The 25,620-nt window shown below is 32.6% G+C and overlaps 1 protein-coding gene across 1 annotated transcript in view; it reads left to right on the forward strand.

The window, feature by feature from the left end:
- LOC149552914 (endoribonuclease Dicer homolog 3a-like) overlaps nt 1-25,620 on the forward strand; it is a 72,069-nt gene that overhangs the window by 29,371 nt on the left and 17,078 nt on the right. The window contains exons 13-22 of the mRNA XM_089790252.1: nt 348-406; nt 655-857; nt 964-1,201; nt 1,431-1,523; nt 1,831-1,937; nt 2,020-2,164; nt 2,336-2,620; nt 3,002-3,328; nt 3,506-3,592; nt 3,695-3,738. Of these exons, the coding sequence (XP_089646378.1) occupies nt 348-406; nt 655-857; nt 964-1,201; nt 1,431-1,523; nt 1,831-1,937; nt 2,020-2,164; nt 2,336-2,620; nt 3,002-3,328; nt 3,506-3,592; nt 3,695-3,738 (1,588 nt within the window). The remainder of the gene's footprint in view (nt 1-347; nt 407-654; nt 858-963; nt 1,202-1,430; nt 1,524-1,830; nt 1,938-2,019; nt 2,165-2,335; nt 2,621-3,001; nt 3,329-3,505; nt 3,593-3,694; nt 3,739-25,620) is intronic.

Here is a 25,620-nt window from a genome sequence, read left to right on the forward strand (position 1 = left end):
TTTTGATGATATTTTTGTTCTTTTATAATCTTTATTAATGAAAATTACGCATGATTTTCTTTGATGATTAGTAGGTTGTGATATTTGAAGATTTAATTGTCTGATATTATTTCTTTTTCTTTCTGCAAGGTCTACCTGAAATAAGAGAGGTACATTCAACTATTAAAATAGACACATTATCTGATAGTTGGGATGAAGAGGAGAGAGAAGTTACTTTGAAAGTTTACGAACTTATTTTACATCTAAATCCAATGATAATAAGACATATTTGAATTTTGCCATGTTAATTAAATCTGAATTAGATGATGACATTGCAAATACACATATAGATATGTTTTTAACTACAGATAAGCTTGTTAAGGCAGAATTTTTACGAAGAGGAGAAATGACTTTGGATTTAACTCAGGTATTGAAAGACAAACAACTTCATCTTCCAATTTATATATTACAATTTGCTTCCAATAAGTTATTTGCTTCTTTTTGTATGAAACTGATAATAGTTCTGTCACTTGTGTATTAAACAGATGAGGAATGCAAAAGATTTTCAAGAAATAATTTTCAATGGAATTTTTGGAAATCTGAGGAATAGGAAAAAATTCATGGAAATAAAAAACCTATGGTGCACTTCCTATACTTACTTACTTCTGCCCTTAGACTATTTCAGAAGAGGCTTCTATGATGGGAACAACAGATTTGCACAGTCGAGAGGACTCTGAAATTTTGATTTTGGCTAGTAACATCTGTGAATCTTCACATTTGATAGATAAAGCAGTGCTTATTGTTCATAATGGAATGCTATATCCCAAAAAAGTTTCTAATCCATGTTATGATAGCTACAGTGAATATTTTCTGAAAAAGTGAGTATCTCATCTTTGATAGTCTTAATCTTAAATGCCCGTCCAGGTGTATTCACATAGAGTTGATTGCAATGGTTCTAATTAACTTATCATGATGATTTCGCAGGCATGGAAAGAAACTGAAGCATTTAAAGCGACCCCGTAATTTTCTTACAAAACACCAAGAAAAGGCAGTGGAGAAAGAAGGACCATTTGTGGAACTTCCTCCAGAGTTGTGTTTGAACTTGGATGGACCATTTATGAGATCTGTTATGCACCGCCTCAATTGTTCAATGCTCGCAAGTCAACTTAATAAAACAATTAAGATAGAACGCCCAAATTGTTCGCCTGTATCCGTGCAACTGGTAATTTCATTGCTAATCATTTCAAACTGATGTTATTTTGTTTGATTTATTTATTTAAGATTAATTGTTTCATTTTTGTTTTTCTATGCAGAAGTAAATTCTTCTTAACCTCTTACTGAACACTTTTTCTTTCTTCATAGATACTGGAAGCAATCACTTCACACAAATGCTTAGAATGTTACTCCTATGAGCGGTTGGAGTTATTAGGTGACTCCTTTTTATGAAATAGGAAAATGAGGATGAAGGACGGTTATCATATCGTAGAGCTAAGGCAGTCTGTAATAAAACGCTTCATGATTTGGCATTGAACCATAATTTGCAGGTACTAAAATGCTATATTTTTATAGTTAGTTGATAAGAAAATAAATTCTAAATTAAAAATTCTACTAGTAAAATGAGCTCCTATTTTTTAAACTCTTTATTCATAGTTAGTTAATAAAAACATCTTAGTAAATATACTATAGATTAGAAATCCTACTGCTAAAATAAATTGATATTTTATCTTTCTTAGACAGTTTTCTCTAAATTTTTAAGAATTAGTGACAAGTACAATATGACTTATTTGTCAATTTCAAGTCTAATCTAATAACTTATTTTTCTTTTGCTTTGTGAAAAGGGATATATTTTAGATGATCTATTTCATGTGTGCAAATGGGTCGCCCCTGGGCTACATTGCAGAAACATTGTTCCCTGCTCTTGCAACCCAGAAGATTCCAATAGTCTTGAAATGGGCAAAGTTTGTGACAAGAGGCATCGATGGATTCAATCCAAAATAATATTAGATGTTATGGAGGCCCTAATTGGAGCACTTTGATCAGAGGGGGTACAAATGCAGCCCTTGAGTTCATGAGATGGATGAACATGGAGGTTAATGTTGAAGATGAGTCAGTAGATATTGCATGCAAACGTTTGGATGAACTGGAATTGATCTTAGACTACCGCTTTGAAAATCGATGCCTCTTGGTAGAAGCAATCACACATGGTTCAATTAGCGAAAAAGGATGACATTCTTACCAGGTAATTTTATATTGAACTTACCTTGCATAGTCCAAATAGTATATTTGATAGTACTTGCACAATTAATTTTTTCTAGAATGTAGAACTGAATGTTGATATTATGTGTTAATTTTACAGAGGTTAGAATTCCTAGGTAACTCTGTACTGGATCTTGTTATTACTAAGCATCTGTATTCAACATATGAGGAATCATCCCAGGGAATTTTATCAGACTTACGACAGGTAGCTGTGAACAACGAGAACTTTGCTCAAGCAACAGTGAAACACAATATTCACAACTATCTTCGTCATAATTCAAATGAATTACAAAATCAAATATTAAAATTTGTTGAGGAATTTAAACAACATAGAGGTGGTAACTGCAAGTTTATATCATTTGGAGGAGGAATGCATGCTCCAAAGGCAAGTTAGGTAGTTTAACATTTGTGAGAATTCATCTTTGAATTTTTGTTTAATCAGCTCACTTTTTTTTAATTATTGAAAATTTTCTATAATGCTCAATAGCATGATTGAGGACCCTTATTCTATGCATATTAATATAATTTATTGGACTGGAAGTCCAGCTTGACTTTTTATTATTGAACATCAAAAGTACATAGATAGGTACACAATAAAAGATTTCCAGTGGGTATTTGTGTAATAAATTCCAATTTATTTTATTGTTTTGTAATTAATTCTTGGATATAATATAGACATGTTATTAGCATTCTTTTTATTGCATGTTAACATAAATGTTCACTTTGATTACAACTTATGTCATTTTACTATATTTCTTAAATGCAGGTACTAGGAGATATACTAGAAAGCATTTTAGGTGCAATATTAGTGGATACTCGACTAAAACTTGATGTTGTCTGGAAAAAACTAAAACCTATTTTGTCTCCCATTGTTACACCTAAAAACATGGAATTGCAACCACTATGGGAATTGCACGAGCTTTGCTCTTACCACCATTATGAATTCAATGTGGCCACCACAAAGACAAGGAATGTTCATGTGGCCACTATACAAATAAAGGTGAAGGGATCAATTATATCTGGAGAAGGATCAAACATGAAGAAGAGGTCTGCAGAAACTAAAGCTGCCAAACATGCATTGGCACAGTTGAAGGTATTTTCAAACTTTTCTGTCATTCTATTTCTCAGAGAGGGTTTGGCAAGGAGCCTCAGTGCATACAGTCTTAGAAGCCTATCATAACCGAGAGATTAAATTGTTTAATTGGTGAATCTAAATTTATTTTCACTGATCAATAGCATCACACTCTGGAATGGTGGTTTTGTAAATAAGGTAATGGGAATATTTCATGGACTTTCAGTGGACGTGACTAGGAATGAAGCTCTGCATGCATCTAATCTCATTGCTCAAGAAAACATGGTTTGTCTCTTATATAATGTTTATTTTAATTATGCTGGCTGAAATTTCTCAAAGAAAAAGTTGTATTCAGTTAATGGAGATAATGTTTTATTGTTGGGCCAGATAACTGCTAGCAGTACACAAGTAGATTCAGGAGAAGTGGATATGTTTGTTTGACTCGATCAGTTTCACAAAGGAAAAATACATGAGGAGATCTTATTTTGTTTCAGCAAATCAATGTAAGGTAAAGACCTAGATCTACTTTTGTAAGGAAGCAAAGATGCACAGAATCGCTTCCTACACTAATCTTTGAGAGGACAATTATGCAAATTCAAGTAATTATTGCAAAGATCTCAAGAAACGCATAATAACATAATCAAAATTAACAAATAATACACAACACAATGATTACCATGGGGAAACCCTTCCGGGAGAAAAACCCCACCCTCCAAAACTCACACAATGTATTATCAAACCAAGATGATTACAATACACCTGCAATGCAAGTTCTTACAGGAGCGCATCACCACAACTTGAACTTGGAGAGACTCTTTCTAGCACTAGTCTTGCAAACTGAACTCAATTACACAAACACCTCCTCAAGACCTCCTTTTATAGTGATTTTACAACTTGGAAACCACTTATGGTTTTACAAAACCATGAGCAAAACTACCATGCCACATGTTACCCATTTTTGACAACAACCAGGTTAAAAATAGTAATCCAGTCCACAATTTTGTCTCTTAGTCTAGACCCCCATAAAAGTCACAAAATGAGTGATCAAGGCTCTAAAAATAGCCTACCTCTATTCTACTAAGCACAAGACTCATTTAACAACTCACTAACCACTTTCCAATGCATAAACAAGGGGAAAACTACCACAAACTAATTCTGGAATTTTTGAAGAAAAGATTGCAAGGTTGAGACACATGTTTCTCAACATTCTCCCACTTGTCGAACACCTGGCAAGAGTCAGGGGATCTGAAATATCATGGACTTAATTGCTAGGGGCCGAGAGGCCCATAGACTCTGAACACCATCTGAATTTCTCTATGCTCATAGGCTTAGTTAATGTATTAGCAACATTCACCAAAGTCTCTACCTTTTCCAGCTTCACCTTGCTGTCCTCGATAATATCTCTCACAAAATGATATTGTACATCAATGTGCTTGGTCCTCGCATGAAAAGTTGGGTTCTTCACTAGGAAGATTGCACTTTGGTTGTCACTATAAATTGTCACTGCACCCTGTTTGAACTCTATATCTGAACACAATCTCTTTAGCCAGATGGCTTCTTTGTAGGCATGAGTAGCTGCCATATACTTTGCCTCAGTAGTGGATAAAGTGACCACAGCCTATCGCTTACTCATCCAATTGATTGCACCACCAAATAATGTAAACACATATGCACTGGTCGATCTTCTTCTATCAACATCACCAGCCCAATTTGAATCCACATAGCCTCGAATATCCAAGGAATGCTCACTTCCTATTCCATGAAAACATATTGAGTACTCTGAGGTACCCCGCAAGAATCTGAAAACTCTTTTTACTACTTCCCAATGTGCTTTTCCTGGATTAGACATATAACAGAAAAGTACTCCCACTGCTTGGGCAATGTATGGTCTTGTACAAACCATAGCATACATCAAACTTCCAACAGCACTCTAATATGGTACTTGACTCATCTCTTCCATCTCCAATGGGGATGTGGGACATTGTGAGCTAGCAAGCTTTGTTCCCATAGTAACTGGAACACTCAATGGTCTTGAATCTTGCATATTGAATCTTTTCAAAATAGTACCAACATACTTACTTTGGCCTAGCCAAAGCTTTTTGTTCTGTCTATCTCTTATAATCTCCATTACCAGAATGTGCCTAGCTGCACCAAGATATTTCATTTCAAAATTTATTGGGAGTTGAGATTTTAACTCTGCAATCAAACCTTTTCCTTTGCCAATAAACAACATGTCATCAACATACAAGGCAATAACAAGAAAACCATCACCATCAGATTTGAAATATATACAGTGATCAAATTTAGATCGCACAAATACCAAACTCAACACATATGTATCAAACTTTTGGTACCACATCCTAGGACTCTATTTTAAACCATACGAGGATTTCTTCAATTTACAGACCAAATGACTTTTACCTTTCACCACATAGTGCTCTGGCTGTGACATGTAAATTTCTTCCTCCAAATCTCCATGAAGGAAAGCAGTTTTCACATCCATTTGCTCAATCTCTAGATCATAAGCTACTGCAATAGAAAGCAAAAATCTAATGGATGTCATTTTGGCTATTGGAGAAAAAATCTCACCATAATCTACTCCCTCAACTTGAGAGTAACCTTTTGCAACCAAACGTGCTTTATACTTCTCAATGCTTCCATCTGAACCCATCTTCCTTTTGAACACCCATTTACAACCAACAAGCTTTCGTCCTTCAAGCAATGGTACAAGGTTCCATGTTTGATTCCTCTTAAGAGCTTCCATTTCTTCATCCATGGCTATTTTCCAAGACTCTAAATCATTCATACTAGGATCCTCTTCTACAGATCTCGGTTCATCAATGTTAGTATTCAATGCAAATACGCACCTCCAATCATCAAGATAATACCCATACCTTTCAGGTGGTTTCCTTTGTCTAGTAGATCTTCAAACAAGATCTAGTTTAGGTTGAGGAGATTCAAGTTCATGATTAGGTTCTCCCTCTTCCTCTAATGATTCAAAACTTGTAGAGCTCTCTTCAACATCTCGTCTTTCTAAGGGCCTTGATTCAACTTTCTCAGGTGTAGTAGGAAGCTGAATCACTTCTTTCTTTTCTTTAATTTGTTATGGCTGCTCTGTAACAAAAGAAGGCTTAGTTTCTCTAAAAATAACACTTCTGGAATAAAATACCTTTTGTGCAACAAGATCCCAAAGCTTGTATCCTTTCACACCATAACTATATCCGATGAAGATACATTTGATAGCTTTGTTGTCTAATTTTGTTCACTTCTCCTTTGGCACATGAGCATATGCCTCACAACCAAACACTCTTAGATGTCTAAGTGAAGGCTTGTGGTCTGACCACGCTTCCATTGGCGTCTTATCAACAAGAGCTGATGTAGGAGACCTGTTTATCAGGTAGCAAGCAGTGGCTACAGCTTCAGTCTAGAACTTTTGTTCTAGTCCAGCACCACTCAGCATACTCCTAGCCTTCTCCATCAAGGTCCCATTCATTCTTTCTGCAACTCCATTTTGCTTTGGAGAATATGGAGTTGTCTTCTCTCTTTTAATACCAAAATCTTTACAAAATGTGTGAAAAATATTGGAGCAAAATTCACCACCATTATTAGTTCTCAAGCATTTTATTTTCTTTCCAATTTGCAATTCAACCATTGCTTTAAATTCTTTGAAACGACTGGAAACTTCAGCTTTACTCTTAAGGAAATAAACCCATGTTCTTCTACTAAAATCATCAATGAAAGAAACGTAATAAACTGATCTACCAATAGAAGGAACATCAACTGGACCAAATACATCTAAATGAATTAGATCCAAAATACATGAAGACTTATGAAAACTTGAGTAAAACTGAATGCGGTTTTGTTTACCATAGATACAATGCTCACAAAAATCAAACTCAAGATTGCAGTCATTCAACGCATCAACAAGGTTCTTATTTTTCAAGGTCCGTAGACCCTTCTCACTTATGTGGCTAAGTCTCTGGTGCCATAACATAGTCTTCTCTGTAGGCAACTTTGATTCGGTAGACAGAGCACCCTTGGGTACCAAAAAACCATGACCATCTATTGAAAGAGAAACTCTCTCCTTCTCCAACTGAGTAGTCTTTTTCACAATCTTATCAGAAGTACTATTGCACTCAACTGTGCATGCATCAAGTTGGTACAATGTACCCAATCTACTTCCTCTCGCTATTACCATAGCGCCTCTCACCATTTTTACACCTGCTTCAAAAAATTGCATGAGTGGCCAAGGCTACAATGAAAGCATCTCCATCTTCCTTCTTGGACTCAGAATCAGAATCTTGCTTTTTCTTCTTCTTCTTTTTCTTCTCCTCTTTGCAGTCCTTTCGGAAGTGTCTAGGTTTGCCGCAATTCCAGAAAATTGCCTTGGACTTACTAGGGGATTTTGATCTCCCCTTATTTTTGGACTTAGAATGGGCATGGTGATTTTCGTTCTTGCCTCTTTCTTTTGGTCTTCCACGAACACTCAAAGCCTCTTTGGCATTTAGAGAGACCTTCCTTCTCATCTCCTTAGAAAGTAGAGAACCAACAACATCTTCCATCTTCAAGACAACTGAAGTACTCCCTATAGCCATCACAAGACTATCCCATGAGTCTGGTAATGAACATAACAAGATTTGACACCTTTCTTCTTTATCCATTGGCATCCCTACTGAGGTCAATTGAGTCACCAACATATTAAACCTTTCCAAATGCTCAGAAATTTGTCCACCTTCTTCCATTCTCAAGGAATACAACTTCTTCCTCAAGAAAATCTTATTCACAAGTGATTTCGCTTGATAGATCTCACTAAGCTTTTTCCAAAGCTTCTTCACGGTAGGTTCTTCATGGATATTAATCAAAATCGAGTTTGCAAGACACAATCTAATGAGACCTTTAGCTTTTCTATCATTCATATCATATTGTGCGGCTAATGTTGGATCTGTGGGCCTTAGCTTGTTCTCATCAATCACATCCCATAGATCTTGATCAATCAATAGATCTTCCATCTTCAACTTCCACATCTCAAAGTTTGTGCTAGAAAACTTTTCAACATCAATTCTCCCTGACATGCTTGCTATCTTTTAATTCTGCAACACAGAAATGAAATGCTCTGCACAAGCTCCCACTCAAACCTTGATTAGCTCAAAAAACCCTGTACCCAACAAATAGAACCAAACCTGGCCAGGCTTTGATACCACTTGTAAGGAAGCAAAGGTGCACGGAATTGCTTCCTACGCTAATCTTTGAGAGGACGATTATGCAAATTCAAGTAACTATTGCAAAGATCTCAAGAAATGCATAATAACATAATCAAAATAACAAAGAATACACAACACAATGATTACTGTGGGGAAACCCTTCCAGGAGAAAAACCCCACCCTCCAAAACTCGCACAATGTATTATCAAACCAAGATGACTACAATACACTTGCCATGCAAGTTCTTACAAGAGCGCATCACCACAACTCGAACTTGGAGAGACTCTTTCTAGCACCAGTCTTGCAAACTGAACTCAATTACACAAACACTTCCCAAAGCCCTCCTTTTATAGTGATTTTACAACCTGGAAACCACTTATGGTTTTACAAAACCATGAGCAAAACTACCATGCCACATGTTACCCATTTTTGACAACAACCAGGTTAAAAATAGTAATCCCGTCCATAATTTTGTCTCTTAGTCTAGACCCCCATAAAAGTCACAAAATGAGTCATCAAGGCTCTAAAAATAGCCTACCTCTATTCTACTAAGGACAAGACTCATTTAACAACTCACTAACCACTTTCCAATGCATAAACAAGTGGAAAACTCCCACAAACTAATTCTGGAATTTTCCAAGAAAAGAATGCAAGGTTGAGACACATGTTTCTCAACAACTTCCACATATAAAATCCACTAACAGGTGTAAATTGGAAGAGGGAGAGGAAGGTGTGGGTATGATAGAAGATCCTATACATGATACTATAAAAAGTAATCGTCGAAAGAAGAGGACCAAAGCTAGAAAGACAAATGTAACTCTACTGGAGGCATTATTGAATTCCTTGATACCTAAAGATCATATTCATGATGCAAAGGATGATTCTAACAAGAATTGCTCCCCTAAAGGTATTTTTAATTTCTTTTAAAAAAAGTCTTAACATATTCTGTTATACATGATTAAATCTGTGGGATTTCTATGGTAACGTGACTTTATATCTATGTGAAGTGGAAAAGCTATTGTTGGAATTTCAGGCTACAGGCACCCATTTCTAATCTTTTTCAAACAATAGTAATGTACTAAACAGTGGATATATAAAAATGGTTTTCCTTTGAAGGTTTTCTTTTTCTTCTTTTAGTACATAAATTTCAGGCCATAAGCTATAGTTATAGCTCAGGAACTGTTGAAGTAATGAAGTAAAAAGTAGAAATAAAAATGGTTGTTTTTCAGAAGTTTTCTTCTTACTTCTTTCACTCAAATTTTTAGTCATAGGCCAACTGAATCGTTAAAACTTGGAAGTATGCACGAAATATGTTAAAAGTACTGAAATTTTCATTAAACATGTGAAGAAATGAAGTTATAAATTGCATATTTATATTTTTCTATTTTTATAATTATAAAGAATTATTTTGCTATGAACAATTTAGGTGGCTTCTTTAGCATTCCAAGTGAGGATGTAGATAACACGCTTTAGCAATTTCTATTGTTACCTACCCCATACTTGCATGTGTATGGTGTACATGCATGTCTTACTTTATGGTTGACATTTCATATGTAGTTGAGGGAGGCAGTCATAGCCACCTACTAGTCATGATCTACATGATGCACCACTCCCCGTTACTGTCTGTTTACTATAGATTTATATGTATATGTATATGTTTGGCTTTTAAGTAGATTGCAAATGCTGGGTATCAACTTCTCTAAATTGTTTGAATAAGCGTGCCCTATCGCAGTATCTCAATGGTAAAAGATGAGAGATAGTTCTTAAGTGCAAATCTTAACCCTAAACAAATTGTCCTATAAAGTAGGACAAGTATCTGAGTTGTTTACATTTTTGAATTTGTCAAGTGACGCGAATCTAAGACTTTGACCCTTTGAGTTTGATTTAGTATTTTATCTTTAAAATGAGTTTTCTTTATAGTTTTATGGGTTTATTGTGATTTTTAATTATAATTAAATCAAATGAAAAGATTATTAAATGATTTAATTTAACAAAAAAATTATATTAAAAATTTAATTTTTAATTATATTTAATTAATTAAATAAATATAAGAAATAAATTTAAAAGATTTAATTAAAGTAAAAATTAAATAATAATTTATTTAGGAGGTTTATCTTAATAATAAATTCTAAATATTATTATTAGTTAAATTAAAAAATATATTATTAAAAGTGTGATTGTAAAAATGAAACCCTAATGGGAGAAAGCTCTTTATTAAGGAAATAGAGCTAATTTCTACACACATAGGTGGTTTGGAGGAGAAAATTTTGAGAAAGGGGGTTTTCAAGAAGACCTAAATTCTTGCAAGCTTTGACCATTAATTTGGTTAGCATCAGATTGAGGTAGGACTTTGTTGAGATTTGCACAGTAATTTTCTTTCAAAATTTCTCTATCTTCTCCATGTTTGTTATAGATCTGCTTTCAGAAATAATTATGGTTGAAACCCTTGTTAAAATTTATGTTATTTATTATTGAAAAATATCTTTGAATGAAATCAAATTGGAAATTCTTGATTGAGAAATCCTTTTTTTTTTAATTGGATTGATTTTGGAAATTATGAATTAGGATGGGGTTTAGAAAATAAAATAAAATTTAATTATTAAATTTGATTGTTTTTATTTTGTTGCCCTATCAAGATTAAAATTAATATCTATAATAAAACAAGGGGGTTCCTGAAAATTATCCGTATACCATGCCTTTACTGAGTTTTATAAAAATACTATTGTTAAATGAAGTGGGGAGATTTTCTTTTATTCAAGTGAATTTATTAATAAAAAATAAATTTAAAAAAAAAGGAGAGAGGAGGGGCTGTGACCTCCCCCCTCGATTATGATGGTAGGCACACTGCCAAGGCAGTGAGCTGCCAAAGCAGTGAGGCTGCTTGCGGCCTTCACCCATGGGGTTGCTATATGAAATCACATAAATTTTTATTATTATGTTTTTTTATAATTAGAATATTATTATTATTATTATCACCATTATTATTAATTGTTATATTATTTTAATATTAATGATCATTATTATTAATAAATTAATATATAGTATTTTGTTAATAATTTTATAATTATTATTATTAATAACTTAATAATTATTACTAAAATTTTAATAATAATTCTTAATTATCAAAGGTTCTTAAATAATTATGCTTTTAAAATCTAAATAAACTTTTCTTTTAAAATTTTGAGAATGTTATTTTGGAAAGGGTAAAGTTAATATGTAAATGATTTTCTACTTAATTTGAAAACCATAGTAAATATAACACTTGATGAATAGAAAAAGACAAAACAAACTTCATGATAGTATCGAATTTGCTAAAGAGTAGGAAAATCTTGATTAAGGAAAAAGTGATCAATACCTATCATCAACAACCGTGACAGATAAGATAACAAGAAAGATAGAAAGAAAAACAAATATGGAACCACAACAATGCTCTAGAATGGAGGAAATCATGTTAAAAAATAAATTTTACATCCTAGTAGAAAGGCATGAAGAGTGCATCAAAGAAATAGTGGTTGACTATAGGAAAAATGATTCAAGAATATCTAAGAAAATCATCTTCAAGCCAAACTAGTAGATTAATCAAAGGAAAAAATGGATGAAAAGGAAGGATGGAGGCAAGTCTGACCCTGGAAGTAGAAAAGTTCAATGCAAAATTTTCAAAAAAGGGATCAAGGGGGGCCAAACAAAAACTTGGATGAAAACAAGGACGAAAACTAGAGAAACCATACCATCTTCGAAAAAACTAGGTATGCCAAAGATATACAAATGTTGAAGGCAAAATTGGGAAGGATAGCCCCTAAAATCCTAACCCTAAACTGGTCTAATCCCTATTTTTGCCAAACCCTCTTTCATTTCCAAAGCCAATAGTGTCCCATTAAATCTCAACCCTAAAATTAGCACCCAACATCTAGTAACAAATCTCAGGGAGGAGAAAACATCAAAACCACTTCACCCTAGATTCCAATTTGGGGAATTTCAGTATGACAAAATAGTCAATCGATAGCAAGCAAACCATGAATCAGAAACAAAAATGGATAACACGATAATCATAAGTGATAAAAATATAGGAGATAAATAGTTTGAATGTGAAAGAAGTGGACTATATGCTATCTGGATAGGCACACAGAAAGACCAAAATTGATGAAATGGCTCAAATCAATGGACGTGAATCAGGTAAGTATATCCCCCCTTTTGGATTCTTTAATTTATATAAATTGCAAAGATGTACAATTGGGAACATATTTTCTTAAAAGAGAATTAAAAATTAAAAATGGTTATAGTTTAAACTTTGTAAAATAGAAGTCAAATTTCAATGATATAGAAATTAAAAATCTCAATATAACTAAGTAATTACAAAGAGTTCCAGTAGAACTATGTGACATAGACATATTCATTAAGATTGGAGAAAAACTAGGAGGAATAAAAGAATTTGAATGACATCATTCGAAAACAACCAATGTGAAATTACTAGTTAACCCGAAACCAGATAGTGATGAACAAGATCAAATGAAAATAATAATAAATCCTTCAAATTATACAATCAAATACATGGTCTATACTAGGAAAATTAGATATGTTAATTATCTTTAAAAAGGAATAAGAAAAGTATCAACCTACAAATATTTTGAGGAAGTAAGGAAAGAATATCATGTAGAGATTCACACCATAGAAGAGGTAAACATAGAAGAGAAATTGAGGAAACAAGAAAAAAAAAAAGAGCACAAAATAAAATAGACAACATAATTATTGCAAAGAACAAAGAGACTGAAAAAGGGGAGATTACAGAGCCTGAAATCATCTAGAGTGTTCTTAGAAGTATAGTAATGAAATGAAAAATAGTAGAGGAAGAAGATGCCAACGAAGAAATGCAAAGGAGATTTAGGGAAGGAATCTAACTACTGAATGTACTAGGAAGAAAAGTTGAAAATCTAAGAGAAGAACCTAGGCATTCAGAGTCTAGAGGAGAACATTAGATAAATTAAAAAACTCAATGAAGATATAACTCTAATAATTAATGATGTCATAGATCAAATAGAAATTATGTGGACATCCAACGATGTATAAAAAGATATTACTCCTTATAAAAAGAGAGAGGAACAGGGGAATAGGTGCATATAGAATAAATAAAAGGATATCCAATAGAATGAACAAGATCAAACTCAGAGAGGACACTTTGATAGTGAAGAAGATCAGGAAAAAGAGAAAAATTAGAGAATAGAAAAAGCGAAAAATTCTTGGGTAACACCTAAAAATGCAGATAGAAGTAGATAAGAACAATCCAAAAAAAAACAACAATGGAAGAACTCATAGAAGTAACTAGTGAAACAAATGGTGAATGGAATGATACTATTCCTGCAACAACTTAAAGCCAATGGTGTAATATCACAATAAAAAAAAGAGCCAAAAAAAAAAGCTATAAATTTTGAGAAACCCCAAAGAATTGAGGTGATCCTTTTAGAACACAAAAAAACACAAATGTAGAAAATGAAGAAACAATAGCAAACAAAGTAAAAGTTTGGAGTATAGAGGACTACAGGGTAGTCACAGAGAACCTAGAACAAAGTAATGATCAAAATACTGATAAAGAGGATAAGTCAAACTTAAGGTAGAAATGTGAAGAATTAGATGATCAAGAAAATGGACAAAATGAAAAACAAAGAGCAGTTGAATTTAGAAAAATAGATAATAAAAGAGATGGAAAGAGAAAAGGAAGAGGAAGAAGAAGGAAGGCAAACAAAAAGTATCAGCAATGCAAATGAAAATCTAGAATATTTAGGCATATCCATCAATCAAGAAGGTATTAAAACTCCTAAATGTGATAAGAAAAAGATGAAGAGAGGAAGGAAATCCCTAAAAGAGATGAGAGAAGTAGATGGTTAGGAAAAGGAACAAAAAAATATTAGTTAGATTCTTAAAGTAGGGAAGGAGAAGAGCCTTCTTGGGATAGTATAAGAATGAAAACTTAGAATGGTAGGGGTCTCAATGCTCCTAGGAGAAATGATTAATAAAAAGAAATTTAACACAATTTGAATCAAAAATTATATTAATGCAAGAAACTAAACAAAACAAAGAGGAAGGTATAAAACTAGGAAAGAAAATAGGTATTTGGAACATAATCTTACAAGAATCAAGAGAGCATTAGGAGGATTAGGAACAATTTGGAATCCAAGGAAGATTAATTTAGACTTAATGAAATCTAATCAATACTGGATGATCTATAAAGTTAAGAGCATTAGAAATGATCTACACATAATTCTAATAAATATATATGGCCCAACTCAAAGTGCAGCTAAAAAATAGTTATGGGAAGAAGTTAGTATGGGAAGAAGTTAGCCTATTTATGAGAGACCATAATAATGACAATATATTAATAGGGAGAGATTTTAATGTAATCTTAAGTCTAGATAAAAAAATATGGAGGGATGTATTATACCTCGCAAGCCTCCAAAGATTTCAAAAATTGGATAGAAATGAATAAATTATTATATATCCCCTCTAATAATGGAACATACACTTGGAACAATAGAAGGAAAAACTTCACTTATATAGCAGAAAAATTGGATAGGTTCTTCCTTCAAGGAGAATTTTTGCCTATACCAGGATCAGACCAGTCCTTGGTAAGAATCAAATTATTTGAACCTAAGAAGCCTCATTGAAATTCCTTTAAGTGCGAAAAAATGTGGTTCTTTGATGACAACTTTATGGATTAGATCGAGTATGGTGGAAGCGAGGTAACTTTAAAGGATCTAAAATGTTCTATTTTGTGGAAAAAATCAAAATCTTAAAAGAGAATATTCTTAAATGGAATAAAAATCAATTTAAGAATATCTTTAAAGAAAAATTAGACAATGAAGAAAATCTAAAAAGTCTTAATGAAGAAATAATAAAAAGGGGAATGGATAATGAAAAATATATAAAGGAAAAAGAGATGCTAACAAAACAAGAGGAGATATTAGGGAAAGAAGAAATACATTGGAGACAAAAATCAAGAGAAACCTGGTTAACAGTAGGGGACCACAATACAAAATTATTTCATAATAGCACTATATTTAATAGATCCGGCAATAAGATTATAAAAGTCAAAGACCCAATCAGGACTGAAGTTGAAAATCCTACAGAGATTGCAAAAATATTTATAGAATATTTTAAAAAAAATTCTAAATAATAATGGAAGCTCAAATATAACTGTACAAATTAAAAATGCTAGAATCAATTCCAAAAAATAGTAACTTCAGAAGACAACAAGTGGCTAAAAAAATCCATAATCATAGAAGAAGTTTAATCAACCTTCTTTAGCATGAAGCTAGACAAATCCCAAGGGCTAGATGGATTTCAAACTTTCTTTTATTAAAAAATGTTGGGATATTATCGAGATAGATTTATGGGGTGTTATAGAAGCATCTAGGAATGGGGGATCTTTATTATTAGAGATTAATCACACTTTCTTAACTCTCATACCAAAAAAATCTAAATTTGAATATCCTTGAGACTTTAGACCTATTGTCCTATGCAATACCATTTACAAAATTTTATCAAAAGCCTTATCTAGATGGCTTAAATTGATTCTTTCTAAACCTATCTTAGAAGAACAAACATGATTTGCCCCAAGTAGGTCCATTGTAGATGGTTTAATAATTGTACAAGAAACAATACATTCAACAAACAGGAATAAAGAGGCGAGTATGTTTATGAAGTTGGATATACAAAAAGCATATGACATGGTAGACTAGAGATTCTTATGCAAAATACTAGAAGCCTTTGGTTTCTCCCAACAATGGATTAACTTCATTTTTAAATGTATATCTAACCCTAAAATTTCACTCCTAATTATTGGGACCCCTATAGGGTTCTTCGATATATCAAGAGGAATAAGGCAAGGAGACCCACTATTGCCTTTTCAATTTATAATCATGGTAGAAGCTTTTGGATGGTAGATCAAAAAAGTGCAAACATAAGGAAATATTAAAGGAATTACAGTGACAGAGAATGTCCCAAACATCGCCCATCAACAATTTGTAGATAACACGATCCTACCCATAAAAGCACATTAAAGGAAGCTCAAAAATTTAGAAAGCAAAAAAATTTAGAAATATTATCCAGTTATACATAGAAGCATCAGGACAAAAATTAAATGCTAAGAAATCATACATCTTCTTTATTAACACTAAACTTGAAGTAGAAAATTAGATTTGGAACATCATGGGTTATAAGAAAGGAACATTCCCATGTAAATATTTAGGTATAGAACTTGAAAAAGGTTCAGGCAGTAATAAAGGCAGGAATAATATCTTAGATAGAATGGATAACAAAATAGAACATTGGAAAGGGAAATAGTTAACAAAAGCAAGAAAAGTAACAAAGATTAAAGCTATCCTTTCAACTTTGCTAACTTTTCAAGTATCATATCTTCCACTTAAAAAAAAAAAAAAAATAGAAGCAAAGTTGAGAAACTTCTTTTGGAATGACATGGAGGAACATAAGAAAATGGGACAATATAAGAAAACCCAAGGAACTAGGGGGTTTAGGGATTAAAATTCTAAACTAGCAAAATGAAGCCTTAGGAGCAAAACTGGTTTGGAGACATTATAATGAGAAGGAACAAAAATGGGCTAAGATTCTATATAAAAAATACTTAAATGCATTTGACCCTACTTCCTTATTGACGATGCAAAATTTACCCAAAGGATCTATAAGTTGGAATTTCATAGTCAATTGCAGAGAACTAATTAGGAAATATATAACTTGTGACACAGGAAGAGGAGAAGAAGCCCTTTTTTGGGAGGACTCATGGGATGGTCACCCTTCCCTTGACAACTTAGGCATCCCAGAGAATGTTAAAAACACATTGCTAAATTTATGGGGGGCAAAAGTTAGAAATAATAAGCATTTGATAGAGAAATATGGCAGAGCAACATGGAAATGGAAAACTCTAGAAAACATTGAGTTGGACTCCATAGAAAAGGAGGCTTTTCAAAGGATTATCAGAGAAAGGAAAGTAAATCAAATGGAAAGAGTAGATAAGCACATATGGGGAGCTTCAAAAGATGTAAAATACTATGTGACAAAAGTTTACAACCTCATCATTGAATCAAAAAGATGGGAAGATGTAGAAATGCCTCTGAAGCTTTGTTAGAATTCTGCCTGCTTCCCAAAAGTAGAAATCTTTCTTTGGGTTATCCTCCAAAATAGAATTTTGACAGTAGACAGACTTAGTAAAATAGGCTTTGAGGGGCCCTCAAGATGCATTTTATGTAAGAAAAGAAAGTGAATGTATAGATCACCTATTATTTAAATGTAGTTTTTCTCAGTATTGTTGGGAATGGTTAAGACAAAAGCTACCCTAGATTGCACTATTCTCTAACAATCTAGAAAGCAATCTAAAAGGTTGGCCTATTGACAAGTTTCATAATATCTGCAACAAAGTTTGGAATATAAGCCCTTCTATCCAAATTTTGGAAATATGGAAAGAAAGAAGCAAAAGAATATTTTACGGAAAGGAATTTACAAGCTTCTTGCTAAAGAATAAGATAGAAGCTTGCACAGTAGAAGTAATGAATTCTCACCTAAAGAAAACTATTATAGAAGAAGGAAAGTTTACAAACTAGGAGTGATAAAAATAAATTGGAACAAATTGATTAACCCCCCTTTAATATACAAAAAAAGAGTCAAGACGTTAGGGGCAATTGCAAATGGGAATCTCCCCCCTTAGTTGGACAAAAATGAACTTTGATGTATAATAAATCAGGATTCAGGAAAATGGATTATCAAAAGAGTAAAACATATTGGAAATATGACTAATAATTTAGCTGAATTGGTAGTCCTCCAAGAAGGACTCAGATTATGTAACAATTTAGGGATTAAAAGACTAATCATCAAAGGGGATTCTCAAATTATTCTTAATGCTTTGAGGAAAAGGAGTACCTCAAATTGGGTATTAAACTCAAAATTAGAAGAAGTTTTAAAATATTTTGATCTCTTTGAGGAGACTAAAATTCAACACATTTTTAGAGAAGGAAACTGAAAGGATGATTTTTAAGGAAATAGAGGGGCAAATGGAGAAGAAATATTATTAGTTAATCAAAAATTTAAAACCATTATTAAACACTATAATAAATATAAAATCATTACAAGTAATAAGAAAATAAAGTTAATTTTTAAGGAATGATGAATAATGATGGAAATATTAATCATCAACCATCATAAGTTTATTAGGCTTCTAGAGCCTTTGGTAGTCTTTCCATCTATAAAAGGAGCATCTATGTCCTATAGCAACATATGACATCTGTTTGTTAAATTTAGTGTAGGGCTTAGTATGGAAACAACTATGGTCATTTTTCATGCATTAGAGCCTAAGACAATGGCTTTTAGGGGTAATGTCAAGCATGAAAGGTGGAATAGGATTTTGAATCCTATGGATAATCTTTCAAGGGTAGTGATCAGTAGGGTTTTAGGAGATCAGATCTTCAATTATGACTATACTTGGAGGATGAGCAACTCTGTTATTGAGTCCTTCATAGGCTGTCTAGTTAGGGCTAACATAGAGCATGGTTTATTATTAATCTATGTTGGGATATCTTCAATTCAACTTGGTTAAAAGGGCTGGAACATACAGTTAAGAGTATCGTGAATTAGAAGATTCTTATCCTGAAGGTATATATGAACCACCTACCTAGTAGACCAAGTAGAGATAAGATATTTAGGTGCCCTATTTTGACAATTAGGGACAATGCCAAGTTTTTCCAAGCTTGGTAAAAAATGGAGGCAAATATCTCTTTTCTCCTAAGTTGAAGAGGAATGGTGGTTGAGCCAAATATGGAATGGCTACAAATATATCTAAACCTATATAATAAACAAATGTAGAGCTTGAGGTTGATTTGGAAAGCTTGGAGAATGTGGAAATAATTCTACCCAATATGTACAAAATAAGAAAAGAACAAACATCTTTCATCTCTCTTCTGGGATGCCCAGTGAAAAACCACAAGGAACCTATGAAGATTATCATTGTTTGCATTAATAAGGATGATGTATAGATGGCCAGTCTTATTGAGCTTACTAGTTTAGTTCCTGTGTGCAGGGTTCCGACTTTAGGGTTTTTTTTTGCAATGCTTCGTTAGTATGGGCTAAGACCTTTTTGTTTGTTTCCCTTGTAAATATATGGCATTTAAAGATGTATATGGGGTTCTGTTAGGTTTTCCTCTTAATCTTTAAGTTTTCTAGATAGATACAATTGCATCTTGCTCTTTGTATGAACAAATTTGTAAATTTATATAAATACATAGTATTTTCACTATTCTATTCCTTATGTGTGGAAAGTTACCCCCAAATTTCTTTTAGCATTTCTATTTTCACTATTGAAGAATTTTTGTAGCATATTTTTGGTGAATTTAAAAGTTTCTACATTGACAACATACTAAAATAGAGAAGGGCTAGAAAGCATTATAAAACATGAAACTCAAATATGTACAATTGAGGAAACATAATTTAGTATCATTAGTAAGGATATTACTCATCAGTTAACAATCAATCCCAAACTAACATTAACAAGGGTACAAATATTTAGATCATTATTTCATTAACCTAAATCATTAAAAGATTGAAAGAGGATTTTAAAAATAAATTCTAAGAATACATGGTTCAAATTTTGGCATTAATTATAAAAATTAACTGGTTAAATTGAATAAACAAGAAAGAGAATGATCAAAGCAAGTTAGCAATTAGACTATTAGGATTCTTTGTCAGAAACTAACAATGTAAATACATGTTTTCATCTAGTTAACTTAGGCTAATGGATAGGAAACTAATTCCCCAAAATGTTAGCCCCTTCAGAAAATTAAGGTAGAATAACCTCAAACACATTCTAATTAGGTTTCATGAAAAAATAAAAGAATATGGTTAAGTATCATTGTAAAGAAGATGTTTAATTATTTGATCATTTTCTAATTATTTGATTACCTTGAATTCCATGGGAAAATTGCAAGATCAGAAATCTAATACAATTAGACTTTAATTTAGCCTTTTATTATTAACTTAATAGGGGCAACACTAAACATGGGTACTAATTTGCATAAGAAACCAAGTTTGAAAATACATTATATGGTGATTTAGAGGATGGATTATTAATAAGGAATCCCTTTATTTTACCTAGATTGTGAGCTTGTTAACTATGATTTGGAAGCTAACTACTAACCTTTCTGGGAAATTAGCTATCATTTTTTTTGTAGAATTTCATCCATATCTCTCAAAATAGGTAAACATTTGGTTCTTAGGATAAGGATTTCCACTTTTCATACTCTAAAGGAATTTTTTTTTAGTATGACTCGAACACATATATCAAAAAGAGATTTTGTAAACTAGGGTATGATCCTTTAAAAATGTATAATATAGGACTTTGGTCCTAGGCTAGTCTAGAGGTTTCCAACTCTGTTCTTTCCTACCAGTGCCCATTTGAATGGAGAAAATCTGTAACTTATTTTATTCATTATATTATAATACAAGACTTCGATTATTTACACACACACACATAACACTCAGTAAAATGAAAACTTGAACCTTGTTTATAAATCAAAACCTTATGTTTTCAAAATGTATGTTTTACTTTGTGTTGGATTTGGGGTTGACTTAGTATGTTGACCAGAGGCCTAAGAGTTATTATTTTATGATGTTATATGAGATGTTGTGGTTTATGCTTTGATCTTTGAGATATGGATCAATGTTTATTATTTGGTCACGATCTTTTGTTTTCAACCATTGTGATGTATTTATGTATTTCTATGATGAGTTTTGATCAGTTGCTTGTTAATTGTTTCTAGTTGTTTGTTTAGGACTAAGGTCAATGCTGTGATTTTTTCAGTGTAACCTTTGAGTTTCAATCAATTATCCTTTGGTTTTTTCTAGTTGCTTGTATATGGCTGAGGTGATTATTGTTAGTTTTTTGTTATAACCTTTGAGTTTTTGATCAGTTATCTTTTGGTGCTTTCCAGTTGCTTATATAAGGATTGAGGTGAATAGTTTGATTTTATGAGTTGTACTTTTCATTAGCTTAGGGTAGGTTATCTATGTGTATGTTGGGAAGTGGCTCACAATGGAAGCCTAAGCCCTAAAGAGGTCGCTTGGGTAACCAATTGTAAGTTGTTTTAATAAGTGAGAACATTTCATTAAATGAGTTTCAGATGAATTACTAAGAGTTAGTGTTTTCCTTGCCCATGCATGCAGTGCTAGTATAGGCTAGGATGGGAGTAGAGAGGATGCTTGGTTGCAACCTTGCCATGGTAGTATGCATTGTCTATACGAAAGGATATTGATGCCACATAAAGATACTAGGGGGCCAGTGTCTAGAGGCTACTAGGGTAACCTTAGAGTTGAATCATGCCATGACACTTGCCCACTTACATAGTAGATTTCCTATGTGTCTTTGTTGCCTCTAGGATTAGATGATACTTGTGTCTTGATACCCTTTGAGATAGTTTTCTATCAAGTTTTCCTTGACCTAGATATTGGTTATGACTTTTGTGCTTTTATATCCATATGGGACTTGAGATTATCTCCTCAGCATGGTGGGAGTGGGCCATTTAGGTTCCATGAGGCCAGGTGGTAGTTTTTCTTATACCATTGAGACAGTTGGATGTAAGTGCTGGATGTACTTGTGCAGTTGTTCCTTTCATTATGATCTTATGTTTTTTTTGGATGGTTATATTATGTTGTACTGTACTTGAATAATCAAAGATCTTATGAGATGATGTATTATATTCATGATGTATATTATTTGAGCTTTTCATACCCTGCGGCTTGTACATTGGATGATTATGCATTTTGGTTATGCCAAGTGACATCTTATTTAATTGAATTCATAATTGTGATTATATTATGATGTGGATTTTGGTTATGTATCAGATTTTGTATTAATGAAAACTCATGTATGTGATTCAACATTATGTAACCCTTAAGAGATGCAATTATTTTTAGTTTTTTTGTATGCATGTGAGTTATTTCTTCCACTATATTATCTCTTGTTGTTTTAATCTTTCAAAAAAATGTTTGGAAAGATTATAAGTGACACTTTAGGTTAATTTTTTTGGGTTCCCTGGTGGGGTGTTACATCTAAGATACTTAGCCCTTCAACTAATGCACATGATTGTTAGTTTGAATTACCATGGAGGCTTCATAAATCTCACAATGGTTTGGCCAAGTTCCATCTTATGCCATTTCATTGAGATTTAATTTCCTCTTGGCTCTCCTAATTTTTTGGTTCATCCAACATGACAATTAATTGAAATTGCTTGCCTCCTTATTTGGTGGGCATTTTAGGCTGAGGAAGAGATGGTCTTGCTAGAACTTTAACATATAATTTAAATAGACAATAAGATGTATAGTTAAAACATGGCTATAAACCATAAATATTTTATTTCAAAAGAGAATAATGTTGAATGTTAAACTATTTATAATAGTACCTCAACCTCTGCATAAATTGTCAAATTCATTCATGTGTAATCCTAGAAAATAAAAAGAAGATCAATTGTAGAATTCATTTAAAATGAGAAGAAATGATATCCATGCCTTATAAAACCAGAAAAATCTCATATTCATAGTTTGCGAGTCTATATTAAACTCCAAAAATAGAAAGATGCCTTCTCTGTACAACAAACTGCCTATTCTAGTTTTAGAAAATGCATTTTCCCCATTTTCTCATCTATATAAAAAGAACGCAGAACACGTCAAAATCTTCACACAAACATAGCAAGTATCCAAGAGATAAACGAAAGATGCCTGGTTGAACATTAAGGAAAATAACATATCAACATTGGATTTATGTTGGAGCATCAAAGTTGGAAAGATGCGACTCTTGTGATAACCATAAATTTGTGAACACTAACGAGCTATGAGTTAATGCACAAAACAACTGAGAAACTTATTCAAGCAAGGCTACATCATTACATATGAAGTTTTTAAATAACACATAAATAGAAAAGGGAACCTATTAGTTATGCCCATTTTGCAAGTTTGTACTCTCTTTCTCTACTCTCCAACTCACGCGCCTCCTTCCTATTTTGTATTTGAAATATAAAATCAAATACTTCCTTATCTCAAGAAGTCTCAAAATTAGTAACATATTTCCTTAAAATCACATGATATTACACACATACCTGTGCACTTACCATACCTTGGCATCACCTGTGGATTTTTCCTCGCTAGTAGATACTTCTTATCCACAACCTACCATACTTTTACACATGCACTCACAATATCATTAGCTCATATATAATATCAGTATCTCAAGGAGATTAATTCAAATATTAGGAGTCAAAAATTTTGTTCAACTTTATGACTTCTTAACTTATCTTTTAATCACATCTTGATCATGAGTAACATAAATAATCAACCATTCATACCATGTGTACCACACATACCATCTAATATGTGGTGTGTGCTAAGTGAGTACCCATCCACATCAATAGGTCAGTGTCCACGAAACATAATCAAGTAATGTTATCATGATACATCTAATTCATCATTGTTTAAATCATCATGAAATACAAAGACATCCACACATAAAATCATCAATGTACTCATCAAAATTTGATCATCATAATGCATACATATGCCTACAAAAGGTGACATATAATGTAATTATATCATAATGTGTCATATAGCTCCAAATTAACAACATACATTTAACCAATATAATAGAAAGATCAAGGATAGAAAGTCACACAATCAAATGTGTCAAGTAACATTAACCCAAGTTCTACATCAATAGATTATTCAACCAAATCCCAAGGCATATGTCGACTAAAGGGTCTAAGTTTATGTCGAACACCATATCAACTAGGAGTCAAACAAATAACTTAAGATGACCACATCAAAGATCATTATTCATTGACCAAATTGACTAAATAAAAGGATTCAACAACTTTCTATATAGTAAAAGTCACATGCATGGTGGATCATCACATATACATAACACCAATGCAAAAATATTATCAAAGTAGGTAAAAGAGGGATCTATACATACATGTTTGCATTCTCATAGGACAACCACATATCCATATACTTTCCACATAGGCCAAAAAGTCAAGTTAGGTTAGTCCAAAATTGTCTACAATTAGTTTAATTTAACAAGTAGATAAAATATAAATTTTAATTAATTTTGCAACTTCATTCTACTTTCCAACTCACATGTTGAAATGATAGGTATAAGAATAATTACATTTCATAAACCAATTATCGACCAAATTTTTGAGCACAACATATCATCACATGAATATTTCATACATGAATATACTAAATAAGTTGACGTACATGTCAAACTATATTTCATCATATGTAAGAACCATGTCCTACTAAACAATTGTCATATCATTATTTCCAAAGACACATAAATGAGCAAGTAAAACCCTAGTTGTATGGTCAAAAATTATTTCACTCACCATAATTAAAGGTTAGAAAATAATTTTTCATTTGAGAGTGACATTATCCAAGGAATCCATCTATCAAAGTGCATGATTTAATAAATATATGAAGTATAATTTAAAGCATCATACCTCAATGGCATCATAGAAAATGTCAACCTACACATTGAAGATGGAATAATAAGCACATATACAATTGCAATGTCATCTACCATATGATCAATACCATTAAGTAAATTAGCTAGGTATGCTCACCAATCACCTACAAGGATCAATAAATCCAATTTTTATCAATTTAGTGACCTTAGGCCCTCAAGCCCATCTTGTCACCATAGTGTACTTAACCAACATATAAGCACATGTTGTGATGTATGACCTTCATGCCATTAAATCATCACATAAAATATGGTTTGAGGCACTTTAACCTTGCCAAATACTAAGTGATTTTTTCCTGAGATTCTTCCTAACACGAAGAATACCCCTACCCTAGCACGAGACACCTAGCTTCCTAGAACAAGATGGATCAGATGGATTCGATGCAGTTGTGAAACACACTACATGCAACCATGTGCCTAGTAGCCTAATCACAAAACGTAGCAAGGAATAAAAATAAACTACACATCTACACATATGTAGTAAAATCAAATAAGCATAACCATATACATATATGCATTATCTGAGAAACAAATGGCTTGGCCAAGAACTT

This window comes from Cupressus sempervirens, chromosome 6, assembly GCF_028749045.1.
Source record: "Cupressus sempervirens isolate cs-2001-9-10 chromosome 6, ASM2874904v1, whole genome shotgun sequence".
NCBI lineage: Eukaryota > Viridiplantae > Streptophyta > Pinopsida > Cupressales > Cupressaceae > Cupressus > Cupressus sempervirens.